This window comes from Paralichthys olivaceus, chromosome 15, assembly GCF_024713975.1.
Source record: "Paralichthys olivaceus isolate ysfri-2021 chromosome 15, ASM2471397v2, whole genome shotgun sequence".
Classification (NCBI taxonomy): domain Eukaryota; kingdom Metazoa; phylum Chordata; class Actinopteri; order Pleuronectiformes; family Paralichthyidae; genus Paralichthys; species Paralichthys olivaceus.
Genome location: NC_091107.1, coordinates 12322584 through 12342231, shown reverse-complemented (window position 1 = coordinate 12342231; position 19648 = coordinate 12322584). Strand labels below are relative to the sequence as shown.

The window sequence follows — 19648 nt, the reverse complement described above, 5'->3', positions numbered from 1 at the left end:
GACCGTGTGGAGTCAGTTCTCTTAGAGGTACAGTGTGTAGAATGTTGTGATATCTAGTGTTGAAATCTCATGTTGCAACACCCCTCACCTCACCCTCCCCTTCCAAACATGAAGAAGAACCTGTGGCAGCTTTTAATAAAAACTGAAAAGGTGTTAAGTTTGTCCAGTCTGGACTAATGTAAAAGACATGGCCACCCCTAGATGTAAATATGAAGTATTTAAATATAAAGGGCCTTTTCTGGGGTAAAGAAAACTACAATTCATATAATTTAGTTCTACATTAAATTTCTGCCAATAGTTCCCTTTCACCTAAATGTTACACACTGGACCTTTAAAAAAGGAAATGATTTCTGCAGACCTCTGCTTTTCTCTCTGACCCGAGGACTCTTAGCTCTCAACAATGAGCTCTTTCTCTGCAGCACGACGCTCATTCACATCCACGTCTGGAGTTTGGATTTGTAGTGTGACGGGTTCGTAAGGTGAGATTTTTTTTTGCTTGTTCAAAGATCAAATTCATGTTGGTGTTTGATTCCTGGTCAAAAGAGAAAAAGATCAATTGATCAAACACTGAAGATGTTTGAAAGTGTTTTTTCAGTTTGAAGCGTTAAGGAACTCAAAGTTAATGACGAGGTTTTATTTAAGGTGTTAGAACAAACAGCTGATAAAGGGAAGGATGCAGGTTTAGTGGCCTCCTAATGTTTAGGGAATCTGGGAAAATATTGTGTGTGCAAGTGTCGATCGTTTTGTGACTGAAATACCACACCTCTCAGAACCAGGGCATTTATTCAGAATCCATGATGCTGTACAGAAATACTCAGCCAGGCTGTAAAAATCCATTATCTACATGAAACAAAGAGTCCTGACAGTCCTTTGTTTGATACCTGTGTTGGAACTTTTTCTTTTTTTAAATTCCTGTTCAGGTTGAGAAATCAAACAAACGAGCGCTTCATCAGTGACGGTGTGTATCGTATCTCGTTGTACTCCTCATCTTCTTCTTTCCCCTCCCTCCACCTCCCATCCTGCCCCGTGCGATGGAGCCACATCATGAGCACCAGCAGCGCCAGCAGCACCAGGCTCATGGACAAGGTCAGCAGCACGCCCTGCAGGATGCCAGAGGACCTCTCAGGGGCTGCAGGAGGAAGACGACCACAAGGGTTTGAGGAATGAAAACATAAACATTTATTTGGCTGCAGTGAGAAGGATGACGGGTGAACTCACGGCTGTAGATGGACAGATTGACGTAGCAGTTCTCTGTTCCCAGGAGGTTGGTGGCAGAGCAGCGGTACAGGCCGGACGTCTGAGAGGACACGTTGATGATTTGGACGGAGCCTGACAGATCCCCTGAGGAGAGAGAGTCACATGACACTGAACGGGTGAGAGGGTTATATATTTATAATGGGAAATGAAGAATCCTGCTTTTTGTAATTTTTTCCATCTTAACCCAAACATAAATAAAAATCTGATTTTTACTTTAACACATCCCCTCTGACTCTTCCAGCTAAAATATTGGATTACAACTTTACCAGTCTCTTTAAAATACTCACTTTTTAAATATACTCTATGAATATTTTTGTAGCTCCATGTTTCATTGTCTATTGGGGGGGTGAAAACTTTTAATCAACATTGAATCTACTTTTAGTTTTTCACTGAAAAGCTCACACAGCATAAAAGCATAAAATCCAGCACAGATTTTCCTCACACTAATAAAATCAAGCTTCAAGTCCTCTGCATTATTTTTAAAACATCTGTATCCATCCCCTCAATGTTTTGTGTGTGTGTGTGTGTGTGTGTGTGTGTGTGTGTGTGTGTGTGTGTGTGTGTGTGTGTGTGTGTGTGTGTGTGTGGGGCACAGACCCTCCATGTTGATTGGCAGTGAGATTTCCTCTGGGTTCAGTTTATCCCAGTGGATCTCAGGAGTGGGGACGCCCTCTGCCACAGAGCAGGTCAGCGTGACGCTTCCTCCAATATCGATGTCTCCGTCCCACTGGCACATGGGCAGAGAGGGCGGCTCTGCAAAGATTAATCAGATTATTTTCCTGAAAGGATTTAATGCAGTGGAGCTCTAACAGACTTTAGTGTTTCTTCTTCTTAGTTTCTTTTTTCAGGAATATTTCTTGGTTAATGTTCCACCTGAAATTAAATATTTGTTTAGATCATTGTTTTTCTATTACAAAAATAGCTGCTGTGTTTCTCTACAGAGAAAATTAGACTGATGATTATTTACTAATTTGGTATTTGATGTTTGATAGATAGATAGATAGATAGATAGATAGATAGATAGATAGATAGATAGATGGAGAGATGGACAGACGGAAGCACACAGACACTTAACACACACACCCCATAATATCAAGCTGTTTGAGTTGATGTTACGGTTATTTCTCTGGGACTGAAACATTTCACTGTTAAATTAACAGAACAATATTTACAAATGGAGGTTTGATAAATATCTGGACAAAGTTTCATGGCGATAAATCTGACAGTGTGGAGACAAGTGGAAAACTACACTGCCCATGATTACAATCCTTGATTATATCAACCAGTGTGGATGCTCCAGAGAATAGACAGCAGCAACGGCAGGTGTGGATGTGCACCAAATGTGTATCCAACTCAAATAATACATGTTGAACAATCCTTTAGTCTCAGTAACTTACCCAGAACACTGAGCACCAGCTCTCCTATGCCAGGAGCTGCTGCCTCTGGTGGGTTATTGACCATGCAGCGGTAAACACCAGCGTCTGATACTCGTGTGTCGTTCAGGACAATATCTGCACTCCAGGGGATTCCTGCAGCATAAGAGGAGAAATGTACATGCAAAACACAAGCTGTCATGTATTTTTAAATTACCAAACATAACAACTGGATTAAAGGAAGGTCATAATACCTGTAAAACCCACCCTGCCAGTGAGGGAGGGGTCTTCAATCACCTGTCCGTGGTCGTACACAATCACCTGGAAGTGAGTCAGTAGTTTTAGAAATAAATAAACATAACATTTTCTTTACTGTGGGTTTAAGGAGGATGTTTTCATCGGAATCATAAACGTTTTTCTCTGGATAGTTGTTTTTAATACAGACCTCAATAACGGCAGTGAAGTCCAAGTTTGAGAAATGATTTTAAAAATACAGAGAAGACAGAACACAAGCAAATCTCATCAAACTTTTCACCCAAACACTTTTTATTCTCATTGCAGCAGGTTCCACTTTTTAGGACGCAGGAGTATTTCACCAGCTCTTACTAGTGTGTGTGTGTGTGTGTGTGTGTGTGTGTGTGTGTGTGTGTGTGTGTGTGTGTGTGTGTGTGTGTGTGTGTGTGTGTGTGTGTGTGTGTGTGTGTGCATTCAAACCTGTATTGGTGTTTCTGGGCTGGAGAAGGGAGCAAGGGTCCAGATGATGTTGAGTCTGGAGAGGGGGCTGGAGGTGAAGAAGGAGCAAGGCAGGACGACAAAATCTCCCCGAACCACCTCCACACTCTCCTCCCTCATGGTCACCCTGAGTGCAGCTGAGTCCATTTAAAAATGAAACTGCTTCATTAAGGAATTTTCACTGTAACTCCATCATGTTTTACTGTTACTCTAAATATTCACTTCCCCCAGTTTCTATGCTGACGTGCAGATTGCTCCGGTCCTCCCCCTCCTTCATTACTGCAGTAATGATGCCGCCCCCTCCTCTCTGTCATCCCCGGGCCTTTTGTATGTATGTGTGTGTGTGTGTGTGTGTGTGAATTCTGCGTGCATATTAGTTGTTAATTACACTTGACAGCTCTGAGGTTGGGCCAAACCGATCACAGACTGGAAGTGGAACAACAGCTCATTTCACTGGGATATGTTCGTGAAACTATTCTGTCGACTCACTGCATCGTTACCTTGTAGATCACCGGTTTCTAAAATGCCAATGCATCAAAAATCTTTAACAATAAGCAAAACACAAGTTTACTTGTAATTAATTAAAGCAATTGAGAAAAAAGTGCAGTAAACACAAATTAAATCTCTTAAACTCAAAAGCTTTATGAAGCTCTTCACTCTTACAAATTGAAATTAAACGATTTTTCATTTGTAGTTGAAATAAACTGAATAAGAGTGAAAGTTTGTACATTTTACAACACTGTTAGTATTTTCAAAGAAATCTGCAACCTCACAGTCAAACTTGTGTCTGGTGGTTTTGAGCCGACACTGAGGACCTACGTTTCACCTCACACTCCACGCTGAAGATTTAAAGAATGTGTCATCCCCGTTCTTACAATAGCACTAAAATGAACGAAAAACAAAAACTACAACCCATGTGAAAAAGTTGAGAAAATTCTCACAGATCCCTCAAAACTGTCCGCGTGCAGAATTAATTAGACAGGCCCGCTCACCAGTCTCCAGAGCGGTGAAGCTCGCACACAGGGTCCACAGCATCCATCCTCCACAAGAACCCATCGCTGAGAGGAAGCACAGCAGCAGACTTCACTCCCCTTGGCCGTGGCCAAAAAAACTAGGCATGCATGATTAATCTATTGAGCGACGCAACCAACCCCACCCTCTTTATTTTCACTCTCCCTTCATTATCTCTGTCTCATTGTCTGTTTGAATCACATCGTTGTGGGACTCTAATTGTCAGATGAGCGACAGCAGGAGGAATTTATTTATGAAGGAGTCAGATTGTGGCCTAATTAGTCAGCTTGACGTAAAGAACTGCCGCTGATGCTCTGTAGGAAACATCCCCTATAAGACGTTAGACATCTCACCAGTGCAACATACGGTGTGTGATGTACAGCAGCTTTATAGCTTTGGTTGCCATGGACACAGACATCCTTTCTGCAGGTTTGCCCTCCAAACAGCGACTGCACAGATTCCGTCCTGTGTGTGACTCTGCTGATCCCATCTGCTCCAAAACTTCCTTCCTGCCAAGATATTGACAAAATGAAACTTTAAGTTTATATCCACAGCGAGGTGCCGCCATCTTGTGCTTTTGATTTTATTTGGAGCCAGATTCTGCACAGTGGTGATCGAGGAGCGGATCCATGGTATCGAGGTCCCGGCCATACATGCCAATCGTGAGTCGGTTTAAAATGTCAATCACGACATCTCAGCCTGTTTTTATAACATCAAATTAAAACCAAATTTATCAGAAACATGAACACTTCAACATTCGGCAGTGTGAAAAGAACTAGCTAAAATGACAGAAACCATCTTTGGGAAAAGGATTTACTCAGCATGGAGTTTTAAGTTTGGTCCAAGTCCCATCTGCTAACATGGAGGAGGCTGGTTTGGTTTATGATCTACACTGCAGCCAGCCACAGCTCCTTGCTTGTGTGAGTGTAATTTTGCTTTTGAATTCATCTTTTCCTTTTAAGGAGACTTCTTCTGTCACTTTGATTAAAGTACATTTGAATTGAAAGAAAACCAGAGATGCAACAATTGCAACAGTTTTTTTATTTTGACTATTTCATCAATCAAGCATAAATATAAAAGATTTTCATGATTCCAGCATCTCAGTGCAAGAACCTGCTGTTTTTCTTGGTCATTACCGGAAAAATATGAACATAGGATTTGTAACATAGGATTTAAGGTGAGTTTCTACGTGTAGGGCCCGGTGGCGGGCTCTGGGATGTTGGTGGCGTGCATGTCGCGCGTCATGTTGGACTTCTCTTTCAGTTTGGCCTGCAGCAGCGTGTGCTGGACGACGCCGATCCTCACATCCATTTGAACGATCTCCTGCTTCAGCTTTGTCAAACTCTGCTTGATCTTCACCACTGGAGCTGTGTGACAAAAACAGAATCATTATGCACGAGCAGAAATACGTGATGTGACAGTTCAGGTCCTGAGACTCACCCCCGTCAGACATGCTGCTGCCTTTCTCCTCCATCTCCTGCTTCACCTTCTCCAGCTCCTCGCTGATCTGAAACACAGGCACAAAAACAGGACGAGGTCACAGGCGGTCTGCGTCGTCTGCAGGTGATAGCTCAGTGCATCACTTCAAGAAACTTGTCTGAGAAAGGACAAGATGCAGCGAGTCGTGGTTTTAAATGAATCCCTGATGATATGAACTCCTACTGCATTTTATTCACTGCTTGTTATTCAGCTGTTTTCTTTAACCCTGTTCAAGTCAGTATTATTCCTCTACACATGTTTAAAAGGTTTTTTTAATTTACTGATGCTGATATTCTCATGATTTTTGTTGTTCACGTTCACTGTTCACCAAAACTTTGAAGCAGTTTCATTAACAGAGGACATGTTTGTCCTCAGAGGTGAAACTGAAACCACTCTAAGGCGTCAAGTTTAATTCTTCACTTCTTTTATAATTTTTGGTTTTCTAAGTTTCTTGCTTGAGTTTTTCATTAGTCCACTCTGGATGTTTTAAATCTCCTTAAGCTTGATACTTACCTTTAATTAATTAATCAGTTATTTTGTATTTGTTACTGATGAGATTAACAGTTATAGGACAGAGTTCTGTGAGCTTGCTCTGCTCGCTTATCAATATTTTAAGGTCTCGACATTACTCTGTAGTAAATTCTTGAGATAATGATTGTTATGATGTGTTCCATCTGAGATAATTCAAAGAAAACTATGTATAGCTTTGGCCTGTTTGTTTTTTCACATCATAGATTATCATCAGAACCTCCAGGGATTAATAATAGACAAGCAGGTAAGAAGTCATTAGTGTAGTGACATGTTTCTGACACATGACAGCGCCTTTTGATCTGATCAGGAATCTAAAACGACAGACACGTGTTGTGGAAAGCTCCAGACAGACGACTGATCCGAGGGAAACACAAAGACACACACACTAACTGTGAAGATGTTTCTGCTCCGGGGTTATATCTGATCATGTGACTCGAGTGGGATTAAAATGCTGCTGTCTGATGTGTTCACTGACCTCAGCCAGGACTCTGGTCCGTTCTGTCACCCCTCCGCTGGCCTGCTGGTATTGCTCCTTGGCCTGTAGGAGAGAAGAAGTAATCATAATGACAAAGAGTCTGCACTGTCAAACTAAACCAGAGCAGACAACACCTTCTTCAACAGCTTGTGTTTCTGAGTCGGGTGTTTACCTCGCTGAGTTTGGCCTGGGCACTGCGGTACTCCTGTATCAGATTTTCGAGCTGGTTGTTGATGTACTTTTCTCTGCTGCTCACTTTCTCCAGAGTCTTGCCAATGTCCTCCTGCAGTTTGTCCAGGTAGCTCTGCAGACGAGGACACAAAACTGGATATGATCAAACACACTCCTGGCATCTTAAAAGGAGACCTTTTCTGCTCATACTCAGATTCATTGGATTTGTGTTAATACTAGAAGAGGTTTACATGCTCTATTGTTCAGAACACATTACTTTTCTCAAACTGTCTATTGCTGGAGCTCCTCTTTTCAACCTCTGCCTAAAACACTTGGTCAGTGAACGCACCTTGGCCTCTTTGAGTGAAGACTTGATTCCATCTCTATGTTGATGCATCTGGTCCACGTGGATCCTCCAGTCCTGCAGACCAACACACAGACCAGAGACGAGTCAAAAACAATCAAAAGAAGAAGCAAGCTGGCAATGTGCTGAGAAACTACAGCCACATTTCAGTTTGTCGTTGATTTTAGTTTTATATTTATATTCAAAGGCTTTCCCATTAAACAAACTACATGTTATAAACTTAGACATGCTTCATACAATGTGTACACATTCTTGCTTTATTTTGTTTTAACTCAATACACTTTTGTACATTTTGTTTTTATGAGTTTTGTTATTATTTTCTATTTAGTGACTCATTGTTTGTTACTGATACAGAAAAAACACAATTTCTAGTTTGAGTTAAAACAAACAAACATAATAAGAATGAAGATCTGCAGCAGCTCATCCGCTGAAAAATTGTAGATAGAGGTAAATTATTATTCTGTCTCATTTAAACTTTACTCAATTTGAGTGACTTTAACTTTCTGCAAAGGCTTCACAATAAGAGCATCTACTAAATGGAAGGCTTTTATTGTGAAACACTATTTAAGCTCAACAGAAAAGGTGGAGGACCGGTGCAGTTTAGGTGAGTTAGCACCTTGTTGTCTGTCCTGACTGTGACTTTGAGCTGGGGCAGGACTCTCTCCACCTCCAGGTTCCAGTCCGCTGCATCAACTGTCGACTCCAGAATCTCATCTGGTTTAGAGGAAAGTTCTGCTTCCTGTCGGAGAACAAACAGCAGAACAGAGTTCGAAAAAACACTTAATGCTTTCAGCTGAAAATGAAGGCATTGCCAAAATGTGCAGCAGTCAGAATCTAAATGATCACATTTGCAGTTAAACTTACAGTGTGAGTCGTCCGTAACTTTAAAGCCTCCAGATCCATCATGTTCTCCTCATCATCATCATCAGGCTCCTCCTGCAATGTTAATAAAGTTTACTCAACACGTTCTGAACAAACACACCACAGTTTTTCTTCTTCTGTTGAGAAACAGTCAAAGTAAAACATCATCAGTGGTGCTGGAGTTTCTCTTGTGGGAAAAGAAAGTAAAACAGAACTGAAGAACACAGCTGAAATTAGTTCCTGCACAAAAATAATTATATTATATAATAGCCTTATTATATAATAATTGTTTGTGTTTGGCCTCAGTGTGACACAGATCTTGTTGAACAAATCATTTCTGAGTTCATTTTTAACTGTAATCACTTCACAGAATCCGATGAATCACAGGTTAAGTTGTAACAGCCCTATCATGAAACCAAAACTTGTAGCCAACACTGAACTCAGGTTAAAAACAGATAAGTAAACATTTGAACTAAAATGATAAAAGGCATTAAAAATGGCATGAGGAGTAAAGACAGGTTTAGTAAAGCTGGGATACCTACAATCATCTCCTCAACTTTGCTGAGTGTGAGCTCTGCATCGTCCTCCATCACAGACTCTTCTTCTGTGGTTTCTGTCGGGTAGGTTGGTCTGAAAAAAACAAAGTCAGGCCAGAGTGTAACACCAATCCAGACGTGATGGAAAAAAAACATTGTTGACTTCTCAAGGTCTGCTTGATTTACAGAGATGAGATTAAAGGGGAAAGGTTATGAGTACTTTTTGAAGGAGAATCCCCGCCTCCTCAGAGCCTCCTCTGCCAGTCGGTCCAGCACAAAGCAGACGAACTCGCCAGAACCTGATTTCAGTTTGGAGGGCGGGAAATCCACCTTCACACCCTGATGAACAGAGACGAGGCAGATAAGTCTCACAGTTTAACAGAGACTGACAATAAGGGATCAATGTCAGGATCAAAAGCACACTGAAATATGAATTATTATTAATTGTTACATTTTTCATTTATATGTTTCTATCACTATTTATCCATCAAGTTAAAGAGCTTTTTAAGAACCCTGCTTTATTATCGAGTGTCTGCAAATAAGACTTTTTTAACCTTTCTAGACGAGTTACAGTGAAATATGAGAGAAGTTCACAGGTGAAGAATGATAGAAACTGTTAGCTTGTTATTATCAAAAGGTTGAATTTGGTTTAATTTCAGGATGTGCAGACTGTCAGAGAAACAACTAATTGTCTACTGTGATGAATCTGTTTTACTGGTGATAAAAAACTGACATCACTTACGAAAGCCCTGAGCTCTGCCAGGATGTTGGACACAGTGGCGTTGGGTTCGTCGTACTCCTGAGGCTCGGTGAACGGCCTCCCTGCCGCATTGATGAGCCACGCTGCGATGATGGTGAACATGTAGAACTGTTCGCCAGGGTTGGAATCCAGATACGGACTGGAGACAAAATAATGTCTGGGGGGAACAGAGATGAGTTTAAAAGAAAGCAACCGCCAGGAAGATTCTCTGGATTTCTCTGAATCTGTTCAGCAGACACAGGAGGGCGTGTCTAAGGGGTTAAAACCTTTCATCTGGTCAAAATGTATATATATAGTTTAATTAAAAGTATTATTAAAAGTAAAAATGTTACTTCAAACTGGATAAAAAGTACATTTTGACTCTCCTGGAAGACAAACACAATGCGACAATATGCACACGGGATATGATGCCACTTTGCCACTGAGTGTTACCTTAAATAAAACTAGATTTCTTCAGGTTCTAAAATGGCTGGAGACATTTGGGAAAATGTAAATACACAACTCAACAACAACTCTCTAATGTGAAAAGTTCTGTTGTATAAGTTCATCCACTGTAGCCATGGGAACAGTGAAGTTTAGTTCACTGTATTAAAAGCTTTCTGCAAATCACACTGACACAAGCTCCTCTATCTAGGTTTTGTCCATATAACTGAAACAGGTGAAGAAGACTGGAGGGGACATCAAATACACCTTCATGACAGCAGCCATTTTGACAAAGAACATAAACAAATGTGTCACATGACATAATGAAGGCTCTGCTGTCTGTGTTCATGTCCAAATGATCTAATGTGTCTTAAATGTCCAACTCCTCCACAGTTTGTTGTAAAATAAAAGACAACAGCTTTAAATGTTGACATCTGAAGAACCAGTTCACTTTACTCGTATCACATAGAAACCTGTGGGATTCAAAAGCTCTTCCTCACTGTCTTCTTACCTGGTCAGATTCTTCATGTTGTGTTTGGCCAGAACTTCCTCCTCATAGTTCAACACCTTCAGCTTCTCCAGTAAACACTCCATCACCACGAACACCTGGTAAGCGGCTCCGGGGCCGCGATCATCTTCATCTCCCCGCCGGCCGTATTCCGCCATGTGTGCTCCTCTTCACCAGCCGCTCAGCAGCATCCACACTGAAGACACAGAGACGTCAGCTCAACTCTCATCCAGCTAGCTAGTTAGCCTGTGCCAGCTAGCCCCAGTTTGTTTGGCTTCCTCTTCGTTGTCAGGCAACAGGGAGCTAACGCTAGGTTGGCTAACGCTAGCTCACTGAGTAGCTAACGTTAGCAGCGAGAGAACTCATATTTTAAACTTTGGTACAAACTCCAGACTCAGATGTATTTATCGGTCTGAGGGACAGAGACACGTCAACATGTCGGACAGTGATTCACAGTGAAGGCGAAGAAGTGAATCCTCCACAGAGACAAGCTCGACATCACCGTTAGCTCAACAAGGCTTCCTGTTAACACCTTCAAAATAAAAGGTTTCCCTTTTCCAGCGTGGCGGCTTCCGGGTTGAAGTTTTCAGATTAAAACGTGTCTATATATTTGTCAGTGAAGTGTTTTATAGTCACACTATTTATAATGAAGTTATTATAACTGTAAAATATCAAGTTTCATTCATAACGACTCAGGAATCATTGGCAAAGTTTTTTATTCCCTAATAAAAAGTATTGTTATCAGCCCCAAAAACCCATTTCAGTCAGACTCTGATTTTTCCAGGTGTATTTCATCATCACACCATAAAATGGTATGTGCATAATTCTGGTAGCATTCTGTGGATGTTTTTAATAAATGATAAATAAATGTCCTCACCATGTGACACTACAGCAAAACAGATATGAGGTCAAATTAGATGCTGTAAACCTGACAGTCTTTTCTGCCTTTTATTGTGAATGTTAGAATGAAAGAGAACTATTAAGCCTTTTCAATGCTGCTTCACTATTCAAGAGGAATACTTTATCTATAACACACGACAATAACATGTTAAAAAATCTAATTTATCATCAGAAGCCTATCACCCCAGCAGAGTCCCATGATTGTCAGTGGTGTAAGAAAACATTCAGTTTAGTTTCTGAAAGCTGAAATCATCTGGTGATAAAGTTATCATCTGGTGATTGGATGGATTTGCATAACATGTGTTAGTTATTAATGACTCAGTCTGTCTGCCAAGTTTTAATCTGATGATCCAAGAGTTGAGTGCACGCCAGTAGTCACAGCCGAATGTCACATGTTGTTCCAGAGTCAGGCCACAAAGGCTGAAATTCACCAGTCAAAACATTTGTCAGATTTAATGACGTCTCATATGACATGAGTAAACAGTTTCACACACAAATAGGCGATGATTAGAAGATGAGAATGAGAATAGAAGATGATTTTGGTTTCTTGATTAGTTTAGAAGCTAAACTTGAAAATGTTATGTTGGTTAGTGGCGTTTACAGCAGTAATGGTTCATGTTGTATTCACTGAACTGAAGTTCAGTTCAAATGAAGAAACACACAAAAAATTAAGGTTCAAGTCATGTTGAACCAAAACCTGGTTCTTAAACAGAATGTAGCACGTGACCTTTTCAAGTTTTTGAATGACGTTTTATTGTGTTGCCTCAATGACGTCAGTATCCTCCTGTTACTGATACAATCTGGTTTTTCTTCTCCACCCACAGTCATATTTCTCTTTCCCTTATTTCATTTAAACACAGGTTACTATGGTGATTTTATAAATTACTAATGTGGGGGGAAAAAGTAAAGACAAAAATCACATGTGATACATTTGCAGATCAAATCCAAACCTGTGAAATAATAGACGCATGTAAGGAGGCTGACTGCACCTTTTTGGTTTGCAGCACTTATAATACAAGTCAGTCAGGAGTTTCTTGGAACTTTAGATCCCACTTTTTTATTTTTTTTACAAATTCCCAAAACATTTTTGTGATCACATTAGAAGTACTGTTTCTATCCAGATCTGCTTTAATTAGAGCTCGTTATAAGTATTGTTTTAAAAACTGAAGAGCCTCCGGCTATTAAAAGAAAAAATAATATCCAGCACCAGCTTGTGCGTTTCAGCTGTAAAGTACACAATATTGTGTTTTACTCTGAGACAAGAAAATAAAACTGCCCCACTGAAGAGAGACTTGGCAAAACCATTGAGTTTCTGTTTTAAGACCGCTTGTTTTCATTCAGGTCTGTACAGATATTAACTACATGGTGAGGCCTCATCAGAAGCTCACCACCATATACATATATATACATACAGCACTGTTCTTCCCACAGTGAGGGGTATACACACAGTAGCATCAACTCACAGAAAGCCTACTACAACATTTCAGTTGTGTGTAAGTATGACTACTGAACGGGAACAGGTGTGTGTGTGTGTGTGTGTGTGTGTGTGTGTGTGTGTGTGTGTGTGTGTGTGTGTGTGTGTGTGTGTGTGTGTGTGTGTGTACATCTGGACTCTAATAAACTTACATTTAGCTCTGTTCTCTTGCTTCCAGACAAAAACCACAATCATTTAATCAAATAACTGGAACCCAGAGATTAATGCATCTCCCATCCTCTTTATCACATCCACACAAAATCACAGATAAATGTGTGTAGGAACACACACACACACACACACACACACACACACACACACACACACACACACACACACACACACACACACACACACACACACACACACACACACACACACACACACACACACACACACACTTGGGATAACTGTGGTTGCTGGTTGGACATGTAACACTTCCCTTAAAAAATATTATATATGTTTTAGTGACATGTGGCCAGTCTCTATATTCTAGGATAAATTAAACCTAATTCTGGTCTCTCATGAGATGCGGCCTCAATAAATAGAATGGGTGAGACAGCGAGAGGAGAGAAAGACAGAGGAGAGACAGCAATACAGACAGCGGAGTGAGCTCTGCCTCTTCCTCTTCAGGGTAACTGGGAGTGACCTGATGGCAGGCTGGCCAATCACGGGAGGATCGCAGGAGGTCCAGACAAATTGAATCACTTCGGCGAGAGGCCTCAGCCTGTGGCGGCAGTTTTAATGACAGAACAGTCCGATCACAACAGCATGGTGACGGGTTTCTCCAGGAACTTGCGGAACTCTGCGAGCCACTGTGCACCGACTGCGCCGTCCACCACCCGGTGGTCACAGCTCAGTGTCACTGACATCATGCTGGCTACGTCGAACCTGCGAAACCCAAACACACAGCGTCAGATTAGCGTGTTTAAATGCAGTATGTCCGGTTTGTTGTAGCACTGTAGACACTGACCCTTTCTCATTATCAGCAGGCATCAGTCGTTTCTCTGAACCTCCCACTGCGAGGATACAGGCCTGAGGAGGGTTGATTATTGCTGAGAAGTTCTTGACGCCGAACATCCCCAAGTTAGAGATTGTGAATGTGCCTCCCTGGTGGGAAAACCAGTCAAGAGGAACATTTCACTTCACTGGTTTACACCTGGTAGATGAACACAATCACAATGACACAATCAAAACCTCTGAAACACTACATACACCCTCTGTACTGTACCTGGAACTCGTGTGGCTGCAGTTTGCCTTCTCTTGCTTTGGCAGCAAGAGCAGAGACATCAGAGCAGATGGAGGCCAGTCCTTTAGTGTGGGCATTAAACACTATGGGTGTGATCAGACCATTGGCTGTGCTCACTGCTACACTAACGTCCACCACATGGTTCCTGGGAAAAAGGAAATAAATCGGTATAAGTTGTGGAAAAAGTTGACAAGTTGTGTCAATGTGACTTTACCTCTTAACAGGAGTTGAAAAATGTATTTAGAGGGCCATCTAGTGGTATAATAGTACAGCTACACCTCTGGGGACCAATATCTAACATCCTCCTTGGGTGCTGGCATGAATATGTAAGTGACAGAACTTGAGGATTTCACAAGATAAGTTGACCTAGAGAACATGGTTCCTGTTTACTGAAGCCAAACAACATGTTTGTTTTTATAAAATTACTCACTCGCGAATGACTGTTTCCATCCAGGAAGAGTTACACTCAGGAACCTTGAGGCAGGCCAGAGCGCTGGCTTTGATGATGAAGTCATTCACACTAAGTTTGATATTCTGGGCCTGTACTTCCTGCACAGACATAGAGGAAATATTTATGTTAGTTCAGGGAAAGAAAAGCTTCCTGTCTTTCATTCTGTTACAGTTATTTTACAGTTTCTAAAGTATAAACTCACAACATTGAGCTCTTTCCGAAGCTCGAGCACTTGGTCCATGTTGACGTCTACAGACAGATAATAGTGGGGGATGGTTTGCTTGGACTGCATCAACCTCTGAGCAATGACCTGCAGGACAGACAAATATATGAACTTCAGGTTTGTCCCCCAAACGTATTGTAGAGAGAGATGAGTGTTACTCAAGTGCCTGGCTACAGGGAAAACATGGAAGCACAGTTCAGAGATAACGAGTGATGCTGTAGAAAACCCACCACCTTCATTACGCCGGACTGCTGCCTGAGCAGGACAGGCAGCTATGATGTGTGTTCGCTCTTACCTTACGGATGTTGCTGATGGGGATGTCTGTGAAGGTTCCAGCTGGAGCAATAGTAGCAGCAGGTGAAGGTGCAGGAGCAGCAGCGGCTGGACTAGGAGCAGCAGCTTCAACCTGCAAACCCAAATGATTTAATTTGCATCGAAATGCATCACAACAAAACAAAGAGTGCAACACAAGGGGTTTGAGACCGTAATGATGCATTTCAGCAGTGTGAATGATTTACAGATCAAAACCCTTTAGCTTAGTGTAGGAGGTTTAAGTCTTGAAAGTGAGAAAATCAGTAGGTATGGACATTTTCGTTATTTCATAAGATTTAACAGAATAAATTCTAAATTACTATTTTGGAGGCATATTGAAAAAGTAGGAGCTTCACTTACAGGTGCAGGCTTTGGTGGAACAAAACTCTCAATATCTTTCCTGGTGACACGTCCATCAGGACCAGAACCTGAACAGAAAACAGATCAATGTATCAAACATATTTACAGTACATTATATTGACACTGCGTAAATTTGTATATTTAGTATTTAACACATATTTGTTATCTGCATCTCGGTCGCTTACCGCTGACCTGCGTCAGGTCAATTCCTTTGTCAGAGGCAAGTTTCCTGGCGAGCGGGCTGGCAAACACACGCCCCTTCCTGGAGGCTGATGGGGCAGCGACTGCAGGAGCGGGGGCTGCAGTTACTGGAGCTGCCGCCTACAAAATTATACAAAATGCTCAGAAATCAGGTAGTAACGGAACAAGCAATCTTAAAACAGAGTAGGGACCATATTCATTAAGTTCCTGGTGAGTATTTAGGCGAAAGGTTTACTTATATTTGAAATTAAAAGCTTTTTGTTTCTCACTGGTGCTGGAGCTGGAGGGGGTGTGGAAACCTCTGCCACTCCAGTTTCTACGTAATCCTTGAAGGCAGCGATGTCACTTTCTTTCTCTACAATGATGCAGAGCGGTGTTCCCAGCGGGACATCCCGAGTTCCCTCTGCCACCATTATTTTGGCCAAGTATCCCTCCTCCTGCACCTCAAAGCCTGAACACAGACACATGAGTAGAGCCATGTTGAGCTTTAGCTGTAGTTATTAAATTCAGGATAGATTCAATTTTCAGTTAAGTCTCAGGCAGGTGAGAGTAAAATGACAAATGGCACGTTAAATAAAACAAGAATTTACTGGATGTTAGATATAAGGGTAGAACTCAGCACAGAGAAAACATTTCAGGACTGTGATTTTACCGATGGTCGCCTTGTCAGTCTCGATCTCAGCCAGCAGATCTCCCTCACTCAGCTTCTCTCCGACCTTCTTCTCCCAGCGCTGCACTGTTCCCATCGTCATGGTGGGAGAGAGGGCGGGAAGTGTGATCTGTAACACACACGTCAGATGCACAAAAATGTAAGTCTTCAAGGAACATAGACATCATGGCTGTAGCTTCCAGTCTTACCACTTTGTACAGTAAACTAGTTACACACACTTGTGGTTCAAGGAAATCTGAGATCTTGAGAACTCAAAAGGGTCTAAATCCTTTTACTGTGATATTCCTGATTCTGGGACTTTGGTTTGACAAAGCTATGAAACTAAAGCTATGAAATCAAATTTCCTGCCCAAAAACAATAATATGATAATTTTGTTTTTTCTCTTGTGTTCTACTCGTGAAGTAAAAGTAGTAAAAGTAGTAAATACAGCAGAAATCTGATAAACGATGATCCTGTTTGTACAGACCGAGCAAACTGTACGAGTGAACCACCCTGATTGCTACACTACGGCTGTAAACAGACCTTCATGTGTGTGGGATATGAGCTGCCGGGGGCTGCAGGAGGAGCAGCAGCAGCAGCAGGAGGAGGGGGAGGAGGAGCAGAGGCAGCTGGTGAAGGAGCGGCACCAGCTGCTTTAAGTGAATCCAACGTTACGTCCTTAAAGGCTGTGATGAGATCTGGGCTGTGGGGGAAATACACACAAACATTAGACAGAAATGAACACAAATCACCATCACATCTAGACTAGAGAGGCAGAAAAGGTTTGACAAATTGTATTTTAAGTCGTCCACTGACAGAAACTTACTTTTCAACCGTGATGCAGATTACTGAACCAACAACAACATCTCTGGTCCCCTCAGGAACCAGGATCTTTGCCAGATAGCACTCCTCCAGCATCTCAAAGCCCACAGTGGCCTTGTCAGTCTCCACCTGAAAAGATATAAAGATTACAAAAGTGTTAAGTGATTAGTTCCAAAAATAATAACACGATAACACACACATACACACGGCTCCTCCTTACCTCAGCTATGAGGTCGCCCTCGCCGATTTTTTCTCCCTCCTTCTTCTCCCAGCGAGCGATTGTTCCTGTCTGCATGGTTGGCGACAGCGCGGGAAGCTCCACCTGTGGAACAAGAACCATTCAAAGAGTTGAAGAATGAAGGAGTTATGAGAAAAGTGCCATATTTAACCTGATTATCAAAGTCATTGGGCCTTTAGGACAGAGCAAACATGGCCGATCATCAGGTGAAGCATCTGCTGTTGCTACGTCATCATCACCTCATTGCCTTGCTCAATAAATGAGCCACACACAGCTGTATTACACACGTCTGGGATGTTTGAAGGTCGCTTTCACGGTTATGTAACATGTGGCACACATGTACACAAGTGCTAGCAGTGGAGCGACAGACTCAAAGAGTGAATCTCAAACAGATCTACGTTCGACCAGAGAGGGGGGGAGATAACAGACAGTGCGTCCTACGTTAAAAGAGAGTGCTTGCTGAATGCGACAGCTTTTACATCTTTTGTGGAATGTGTTTCAATGTGTGTTTTTACGCGTCAGCTCCTCCGTTTGTTACGCATCGCATTTTGATGTTAACAACAGGTTTACATTAAAATTCTGAATTTTAAAATGTATACTGACACAAATGCAAGTGTGAGTAGAATTTTGAGGAATATTACTTGAGTATAACCATATTTATACTCATGGTATGCAGTGTAGAAGTGAGACACAGCTTCATATATCTATATTCATATAGCTATATATCCACTTCACTGCATTTGAGGGGGAGATGTACAGTACTTCTCACTTCACTACATTTATTTTTACTACTTAGTTTCAAGATGAAGCTGTTGTACTGAATGAATGACAAAAAAGTAAAACGTGCTTTTAAAAAACAACATATTGTTTAAGATGAACTCACAGGTTTCCATCATGATTAGCTCCTGATGTCAATGAGCCCTATGAGACAAACTGTGACTTGTGAATATGGGCTTTACAGATCAAACTTGATTTACTGATTCCAAATATCAGACCTTTCAGATGTCTGCTCCCCCAAATAATTTGTCTTAACATGTTTATACAGTAGATAAAAGGAGCTCCAGCAGCTAACAACATGCTGCTCACACACTGATGCTTCAGTATTCATGATGTAATGATGTCATGTGTAATGAGATCTATGACACTAAACCAGGTCTTTATCTAGATTCAGTCAAATATACTAAGTGTTTAAGCATAACTTTTACATAATGGAGGACTTTTCCATCACCGTTTTGATTCAGGATCATAATATGTCCTCCATACTCATGTCACTCATTGAGATGACATCTAAGGAAGACTAAATATGAAATATGCCCCCCCCACTCATTGGGATGCAGAAGCTGAGTCTCCTGACACAGCTCCATTACCCAGAGGTCAGTGCATGAAGTGATTTGAACTGAGCGCCTTTCAATCTCACAAATGTGATTTCACTGTAACTTTAGCTCATGTGTTCAGATCAGCCACACCTGATGACACCAAGTGAAATCAGTGACTTCAGGCTCAGTAACTCACTGACAGTTTAAATCCTCTGTCAACACCTTGACCTCAGCCTGGTTCTACCTTTTAGAAGCAGGGACACGAGCTGCTCTGGTCACACCGAGGATATCTCATGCTAGCTGGGGGAGGTCATGCTAGCTGTAACCGTCGGTGCTGTAGCGGCGGTGCCCTGTGAGGGGACGTTACCTTCTGGTGAGGCGGGAGGCAGTAGAATCTCTTGGCCTGGCAGGCGCTTGCCAGCTGGGGACACCGCAGCAGCGTCGCTCTGTGGCCGAGGCCGGAGCTCAGGCACGCGGCCCGGTACGCTGCTCCACGGTGGAGCCGCCTCAGACCGCCGGTCCCGGGCACGGGGCGGGAGCCGAGCGCTGCAGGCCCGGTCGGGAGGGCACGGGGACATGGCAGCCCGGAGGACGGCCTGAGCCGCAGGATGAGACGGAGCATTGTGCAGCGGGTGAAACACTTGACAGAGGCGATGAATTGTGTGTTATCCTCACATCAGAGATAAGCTGCTACCCGGAGACCCTGAGGAGCTGCTGATCCTTCTCCTCACTTTCTAATGACCTCCTCCTGCCCAAAACACTGCGCTTTACGGCACTGCTCCCTCTGCTGCCGTCTCTCACACCGAGCTGTCGTAAAATGTGGTTATTCAGTCACGACGAAGTCACCAAATCACCGCCGCCCTGATTAAACCTGAACAAATGAAAGGAAGTGAAATAAAAACACAGGTGATTATACAGAGAATGTTTTTTAAACTATAAAAGTCAAGAAGGGTCAGGTAATATTTTATAGCA

General features: G+C 42.2%; 3 protein-coding genes across 3 annotated transcripts; all 3 read right to left on the bottom strand.

Moving 5' to 3' along the window:
• Positions 1-766: 766 nt before the first annotated feature.
• On the bottom strand, positions 767-4476 carry LOC109628532 (immunoglobulin superfamily member 11). The gene is made up of 7 exons (XM_020085644.2): positions 4355-4476; positions 3345-3499; positions 2885-2951; positions 2655-2786; positions 1855-2010; positions 1219-1341; positions 767-1129 (listed from the first exon to the last, which is right to left on the bottom strand). Exons 1-7 carry the CDS (start codon positions 4416-4418, stop codon positions 930-932), a joined length of 897 nt encoding a protein of 298 aa, XP_019941203.2. The 5' UTR covers positions 4419-4476; the 3' UTR covers positions 767-929.
• A 923-nt stretch (positions 4477-5399) lies between these two features.
• ift57 (intraflagellar transport 57 homolog (Chlamydomonas)) lies at positions 5400-11026 on the bottom strand. Its single transcript, XM_020085393.2, has 11 exons — positions 10485-11026; positions 9533-9707; positions 9011-9129; positions 8797-8884; positions 8258-8329; positions 8010-8132; positions 7379-7450; positions 7031-7162; positions 6859-6921; positions 5814-5880; positions 5400-5740 (listed from the first exon to the last, which is right to left on the bottom strand). The coding sequence occupies exons 1-11, from the start codon at positions 10637-10639 to the stop codon at positions 5559-5561; spliced, it is 1248 nt and encodes a 415-aa protein (XP_019940952.2). The 5' UTR covers positions 10640-11026; the 3' UTR covers positions 5400-5558.
• A 2111-nt stretch (positions 11027-13137) lies between these two features.
• On the bottom strand, positions 13138-19583 carry dlat (dihydrolipoamide S-acetyltransferase (E2 component of pyruvate dehydrogenase complex)). The gene is made up of 14 exons (XM_020086239.2): positions 19044-19583; positions 17343-17444; positions 17127-17251; positions 16844-17003; positions 16304-16430; positions 15921-16102; positions 15636-15771; positions 15451-15518; positions 15074-15184; positions 14758-14865; positions 14535-14653; positions 14087-14249; positions 13829-13965; positions 13138-13746 (listed from the first exon to the last, which is right to left on the bottom strand). The coding sequence occupies exons 1-14, from the start codon at positions 19296-19298 to the stop codon at positions 13617-13619; spliced, it is 1923 nt and encodes a 640-aa protein (XP_019941798.2). The 5' UTR covers positions 19299-19583; the 3' UTR covers positions 13138-13616.
• Positions 19584-19648: the final 65 nt, after the last annotated feature.

Coding starts and splice junctions, on each gene's coding strand:
- LOC109628532 (XM_020085644.2), bottom strand. CDS start 4,418: ATGGGTTCTTGTGGAGGATGGATGCTGTGGACCCTGTGTGCGAGCTTC. Junction 3,500..4,354: donor CTTCACCGCTCTGGAGACTG/GTGAGCGGGCCT, acceptor AAATGGACTCAG/CTGCACTCAGGGTGACCATG. Junction 1,342..1,854: donor ACTGCCAATCAACATGGAGG/GTCTGTGCCCCA, acceptor CTCTCTCCTCAG/GGGATCTGTCAGGCTCCGTC.
- ift57 (XM_020085393.2), bottom strand. CDS start 10,639: ATGGCGGAATACGGCCGGCGGGGAGATGAAGATGATCGCGGCCCCGGA. Junction 9,708..10,484: donor AACATGAAGAATCTGACCAG/GTAAGAAGACAG, acceptor TGTTCCCCCCAG/ACATTATTTTGTCTCCAGTC. Junction 6,922..7,030: donor CCCAGGCCAAACTCAGCGAG/GTAAACACCCGA, acceptor TCTCTCCTACAG/GCCAAGGAGCAATACCAGCA.
- dlat (XM_020086239.2), bottom strand. CDS start 19,298: ATGCTCCGTCTCATCCTGCGGCTCAGGCCGTCCTCCGGGCTGCCATGT. Junction 16,103..16,303: donor GACTGACAAGGCGACCATCG/GTAAAATCACAG, acceptor GTCTGTGTTCAG/GCTTTGAGGTGCAGGAGGAG. Junction 15,772..15,920: donor CCCCTCCAGCTCCAGCACCA/GTGAGAAACAAA, acceptor ATAATTTTGTAG/GCGGCAGCTCCAGTAACTGC.